This window comes from Limulus polyphemus, unplaced genomic scaffold, assembly GCF_000517525.1.
Source record: "Limulus polyphemus unplaced genomic scaffold, Limulus_polyphemus-2.1.2 Scaffold10048, whole genome shotgun sequence".
Lineage (NCBI taxonomy): Eukaryota > Metazoa > Arthropoda > Merostomata > Xiphosura > Limulidae > Limulus > Limulus polyphemus.
In genome coordinates this window covers 3,312-10,207 of record NW_013675658.1, presented here as the reverse complement: position 1 = coordinate 10,207, position 6,896 = coordinate 3,312, and the positions used below count along the sequence as shown (strand labels likewise).

At 36.9% G+C, this 6,896-nt stretch overlaps 1 protein-coding gene across 1 annotated transcript; it reads right to left on the bottom strand.

Annotated features, from left to right (window-relative positions):
* Positions 1-3,150: 3,150 nt before the first annotated feature.
* LOC106476206 lies at positions 3,151-6,516 on the bottom strand (the record flags this gene model as incomplete). Its single annotated transcript, XM_013936872.2, has 2 exons — positions 3,151-5,348; positions 6,492-6,516. Coding segments are annotated over 2 exons (1,095 nt in total), but the record flags the coding sequence as incomplete, so codon positions are not given.
* Positions 6,517-6,896: the final 380 nt, after the last annotated feature.

Genomic DNA, 6,896 nt, shown 5'->3' with positions numbered 1-6,896 from the left:
TAAATATAAAAACGTATGTTGCGACTAGTATAGACAGTGATTTGGTATCTACATTTTGAACTATAATCATTGTTTGTTTTTTCTCTTCAAATCACGCAGTATCAAAAACAAAAAAATAGCGATAAGATTTAAATCAAAGTGGCGAGAATGCGTATGGTTCCGATTTACATGCTTTTAAAATAACTATAGTTTTTATGAATTGATCTTCCAACAGTACGTAATTCAATGGGAAATTTCTACATCAACATTTTATAAAGTCGTGTCAAATATTTAGAGAAAAAGTCTTTTTTGTTTACACACTGTCTTGCGTTCGCTGTCTTCGTGAAAAGCTGTTAATTGTAAAGTGTGTAATAGAAAATTGATAAATGTCTTGTGTAATCCGTTCCTCTTTCACAACTATTTCATATTTGTTTGTTGTTAAAACCTGTTGTGTTGTTTTTTATTAACAATATATTTTTGATAAGTTTTATTTGATTAAGGTTTATTATTATTATTATTATTCAAATTAATGTGCTTTTTTACATTAGAGAAAGCATGATTCTGTAAGCACAGACCAATTAAACCAAGAGGTTATCGTGTCGGGCTGCGGATCAAGAGGGTCTGTCGTTCGAGACGTGATGTTGCCGAAAATGTCCACCCTTTCAGTGGTGAAAGAGTTATAAAAATGACAGTCAATCTTGTTATTCGGTTCAAAGACTTGAACAATTCACAAAAGTAGGAATGCCTTTACTAGAATCCTAGAGGGGCTCTTACCTGGCTGTTTACCACACGTGCACATAATGTGCCGTTCACGTTGATAACTCCAATTTCAGATATTTTTTTCTCGTTTCTTCAAAGCGCATTAAACTTATTTGTTTTAAGACATTTCGCGCAATGATACACAAATTGATATCTGTGCGTAGCCGTCCCTAATTTTGAAGTGATCGACTAAAGGGAAGACGGACAGTCAACAGTAATTACTACCAACTCTTGTCTAACCGAATAGCGGATATAACTGTCTCTCTTATAGCGCACCCACAGCCCTAAAGTGTAGTGCGCATTTTTGCAGCAACGGGCTGCGAATCATGAATCCTCGCCCAGCGACGACCTTGTGTAAGCCTGTTCGAGGCAATGCGACTTTTCGTTGCCGTGGCGATGTTATGAGAAATACTTAGCCAAGTAATTTTAATTAGAGGTGTTAAAATATGGGATCTAACTTTATTTAGGCATTTATCGTACTGCATAACTCCTAAGTTTATTAGGACATTTATCGTACTGTATAACTCATAAGTTTATTTGGGCATTTATCGTACTGTATAATTCCTCAGTTTATTTGGGCATTTATCGTACTGCATAACTCCTAATACAGTACGATAAATGCCCAAATAAACATACAGTACGATAAATGCCCAAATAAACTGAGGAGTTATGCAGTACGATAAATGCCCAAATAAACTTAGGAGTTAACTCCTAAGTTTATTTGGACATTTATCGTACTGCATAACTCCTAAGTTTATTTGGGCATTTATCGTACTGTATAACTCCTAAATTTATTTGGCATTTGTCGTACTGTATAACTCATAAATTCTCCATGAAAACGTTCGACATTCTCAAAGTTAATGGCGAATTGAAAGCCAAGAACAAACAAACTTTTCGGATTTATGTTGCAGAGTTAGTATAAAAAATAACGCACATACCAGTAGAGCAAGACACTTATTGTATCTTGTTTCATTTTACTACACTTTTTTTTTTTTACAGTAACGTAACTAGACGAAAACACTTTATTTAAATGAAAATACTTGTTGATTTAATATATCATAAGTTGTAAACTGAAGAAAAAATTTATTTTCTATGGTGTAGAAGTTTTTATTAAACCGACATCTAGTGGTAAAATTCACTAAGTCTCAGCTGGTCCTAAACGGCTGAAATTTATAATTTTACTATTGTTAATGATGCCCGCTAGTTATATAAATAACGTTTGATAGACAAAAATTCCGCGAGATCTTCTTAAGACCCAGTCGGTTAGGAGAGGCCAGAAAAAAAACTAAATTCTATAAATGTTTATCACTATGCTGATTTCAAGCTTGTAATACTTTGAAATAAACACCCGATTTCAAACAATCGAAGCTTTCCGTAATCTCAAACTGAGCACAGTCTGTTGCAAACACCGAAACAAGCAAAAACTTTCACTGTTGCCTTTATAAGTTTACTTGTATGGTTTCAAAGAACAGTTTGAAGAACAGACGTAAGACAATAAAATAGTAAAAGATTGGTTTCATGTTGCGTTTGTTTGTTTGTTGAATTTCACGCGAACCTACTCGAGGGCTATCTGCGGTAGCCATCCCAAACTTTGAAATGATAGATTAGAGGGAAGGCAGCTTAGTCAACACCATCCACTGCCAACTCTACATAATTTCTTTTGTAATCAATATTATCATTACATAACTTTATATGTTTAATGATCAAAATAACACCATTGTCTTTTGTAAATACAAAACGAGATCTGGCTTTACGTCTTAGTTGTCGTAATATAATGCCATAGCCATAAAGATACGAATTTCTAAATATGTAAAAAAAAAATGTTGTTTTATTTGCTTTAGAGCAAAAGCCACATTAGGCTATTTGCTGTGTCCACCGCGGAAACTGAACCCCAGATCCTAGGATAGTAATTTTGTAGCCTTACTACTGCCCCAAAGGGGAGATTCAAACAAAAACCAACTAGATAATCACTTATCTCATTATGATTACCCCCCCCCCAGTGGCACAGAGGTATGTCTGCGGACTTACAACGCTAGAAATCGGGTTTCGATACCAGTGGTGGGCAGAGCACAGATAGCCCATTGTGTTGCTTTGTGCATAATTACAAACAAACATTATAGTTAACTAGAGGTCGCCCTCTTCCAGAACGTGTTGAATCTCTTTATCAAAACGAGTACAAGAAAGAGGTGTTCATTACCTTTGATTAAGTAGTAACAGTAACCAATACACACGACAAAGCTTTGTAGAAATGAAAAATGAACGCTTGGATAAAAACGTTGGAGACAAATACAACTTGAACATTATTTATGGAAATAATAATAGAGACTTGTGTTGTATGGGATCACATAATATTGTTGCTTGGAAACAAAAATCAGTTGAACATTATTTATTGAAATAATGATGAAAGATTTGTGTTATATCAGACCACATATGTTGTTGCTTGGAAACAAAAATCAGTTGAACATTATTTATTGAAATAATGATGAAAGATTTGTGTTATATCAGACCACATACTGTTGTTGCTTGGAAACATCAGTTGAACATTATTTATTGAAATAATGATGAAAGATTTGTGTTATATCAGACCACATATTGTTGTTGCTTGGAAACAAAAATCAGTTGAACATTATTTATTGAAATAATTATGAAAGATTTGTGTTATATTCGATCACATACTATTGTTGCTTGGAAACAAAAATCAGTTGAACATTATTTAATGAAATAATGATGAAATATTTATGTTATATCAGACCACATACTATTGTTGCTTGGAAACGAAACCAAGTTTTTTTAATATTATTTATGGAAATAATGAGGCAAGGTTTGTGTTACATCGAATCACATACAAATGTTGCTTGGAAACAAGAACTAGTTTTTCATATTATTTAGTGAACTAACGTGAAATGATATATGTTATATCACATTACATACTAACGTTACTATACGGGTTATCTTCGAGATTGATTAACTCCAGCCTTTAAAGAGACTGTTAATATTTTTACTATAACCTATAGTATCACATATACAAACGTTGGTGATTTCTCTTTGAACTCTTTAGTGATAATTATTATTACTTAAAGAATAAAACTCGTAAATTCCACATCAACTTTTTTCTTGGACATTTTTTGTTGTTGTTTTTAACAACATACTAAACTATCAAACACTTCCCGTTGAGGAGTTGCTTTTAGCAGCTGGACTTTCTCGAAATCATGTTACCATGGTTATAGCACTAAATGGTGTGATCGTTACCTTTCGTTGTCTTAGTTCAAGATGGATAGGTTTACTTAAAGAAACTGGCGTTCCTCCACTTTATGTAAACTTGACCCGTCTGACAGCTGACTTGTGAAATCAGAAAAATTGGTCTAGCCATGTTTTCCCATTCTTCACGTCTCACATACATAGATGTCAGATTCAATCTTTTTTACAGGCTGACAGGGGACGCTATTACCTTTAGTAAGTCAGGAGACTAGAGTAAGACCTCGGGAAGACGCTACAGTGCCTCTAGGATATATAGGTGGTTGTCTACCGGTCTGTGGTGTTTCAATTGTCGTCCTCGTCGTCTGAAAGTATCCCGATCCTCCGACCAATACACTTGACAGACTTTGTGAATTCCTCCTGAACCAAGTTGAAGGACATTGCTAAGAGCGCCATACCGAACAGCAAATAGAGGGCGCACAAGCCTAACGTCAGTTGGGCATCTTCAGAGAGCACTGCTGTCCCAGGAACTAGATCTCCAAATCCGATTGTCGTTAAAGTAATGAAGCAGAAGTAGGAACTGTCCAAAAAATTCCAATCTTCCCAGATCGTGAAGAGAAAAGCACCACCACAGATGTATCCAATAACAATGGCAGAACACAACCAGATAGGCACACTCACTTCTTCTTCATCTCTGCTTTCTTCAGAGCCAGACTCGTCTTCTTCTTCATCATCCACGTCAAAGTCTAGCATGTCTTCCTGGCGACGGCTTCCCCAATTACACTGTTCTAGCCGATGCAGCTTTCCCTGGGGAAGGTTATAATAAGAGGGATCCAGATGCCCCATGGAAGGGTGAGCGAGGTCAACTGGTATATCTTCCCCACTATGAAGAACGTATTTGTTGGAAATTACAGGGATCCGGTCAGGATTCAGTTGATCCGGGTATAGTGCTCTCTGTGCTGAGCTGACTTTTTTAGGAGCCGAGTACTGAGGAGATCCTGGAGTCACAGACGACGGAGATGCGGGAATAGTGGGGGAGCTAAACGGGGATGTGGGGCTGCGGGAGTCACTATCGGACATAATGGTACCCTGGGCGGTGTAGTAGCTGCTCCGACTGAGTGTGTCCAGATGAATTTCCTGGGTGGCTTTATTAATATCTCTAGGCGGACTCCGGCCCGACAAATAACGACTTCCATGTCGGAAGGATGATCTACCATGTCGGAAGGATGATCGAGACTTCTTCTGTGGCTTGATGCAGAGATAGCAACACACTTTCCAATAGATGAACTTGAAGGAGTGGGCCATGGCGTCTCCGATGTTGGACAGGCATAACAACATCAGCGGAATACCCACGATGGCGTAAAGGAGGGTAACCAGCTTTCCCCATGGGGTCTTTGGAGCAATGTTGCCATAACCTGAAGGAAAAATCCCAAAACATAAGTAATTTCGTGATAACCAACGATTTGATAGATTGATACCTAAGTATCATAAAACTATAATGATGCACGTAGTTTTAACCCTAAAAATACCGAGTTATTTATATTAGCAATAGGTGAGGCAGCGCCCCCTAGTGGCTTAGCGATACCGAGTTATTTTTATACCATTTACCATTGGTGGCGTTCACATCACTGGTGCGTAGCGATAGGTGAGGCAGTGCCCCCTAGTGGCTTAGCGATACCGAGTTATTTTTATACCATTTACCATTGGTGGCGTTCACATCACTGGCGCGTAGTGATAGGTGAGGCAGCGCCCCTAGTGGCTTAGCGGTAAGTCTAGAAGCTTACAGGTGGTGAAGCTGCCACAGGACCCAAAGGAACCGTGAAAATTTGCATTGTTAACATTGGAACTGTGGAGGAAATATTCTGAAATGCAGGAAAGTTTTAATGAGAGGAGCAACAAAAGTTTTGATCCTGGACCCTTTAAAATACCTTATGCCACCGGTTAACATACTGCATCGTACAACAGTCAATGCAAAGAGCAGACTATAACAATTGTGTGAAAACACTAATGTAAAATATGTAGGAAACAGCAACATTAACTAGTAAGCTTAACTCCAATACTGATAGAATTTTTCTTTTGTGTGTATGTGATTTATATGTCACTAGAGGCGCTTCAACCAACAAAGTAATAGACTCACGAGCAATTTGGCAAATAAAAAAGTTTAAAGAAACATGTCTAAAATTCCGATGGGATCCAAATGGACCACTAGTTGAATTCTAAGGTTAAAGTCACAGCTCTAATACTAATATTTTTTTCTGTTTTCATATTAACTTGGTGGATCAAAGTCGCTGTCCTTTGTTTTTGCTCATGGTCATAAGGTGGTGAAGCAACAGTTGTAAAAGAGCGTTGAAATAAAAATGTATGAAAAACTTTTTACTAATGCTTCTACAAACTGAAGAAAATATTTAAATGTCCTTAGACAAATCATACACATGTCCAATAAAATCTGAAACTTTGTTTATTTGTTAAGAAGCATAAAGCTACTGAATGGGTTACGTGTGCGATGCTCATTGCGGGTATCGAAATTCAATTTTTGGGTTACAAGCCCTCAGACTTACCTCTGAGCCACTGGCGGCCCAAAATCTGAAAGAGATTGAAGAAATGAATTAACAACAACAAAAAAGTCCCTAAGATTCTAAGTTATTAGAATTTTTTTTCCGTGATGTTAGAATTTTTCATGATTTTTTCCGTTTTACGCGGCACCGTCTACTTTTCATGATTTTTTCCGTTTTCTTCGGCTCCGACTATTATTTTTTTAAAATTTCATACACGATAAGATCCCACTTGAGTGTAACTTAGCACATGCGCAGTAGAGTGAAAATTAGTCCAAGAGTAACCGTTTAAATGTATTTGCCTAATACAAAGTGATCGTGATTACGTTTGACCAGTTGGATCTAAACATTTCGACAGTCAAATACGTGTTTATCAACAGTTACTCTTACATTAGTTAACCGAATCGCTAA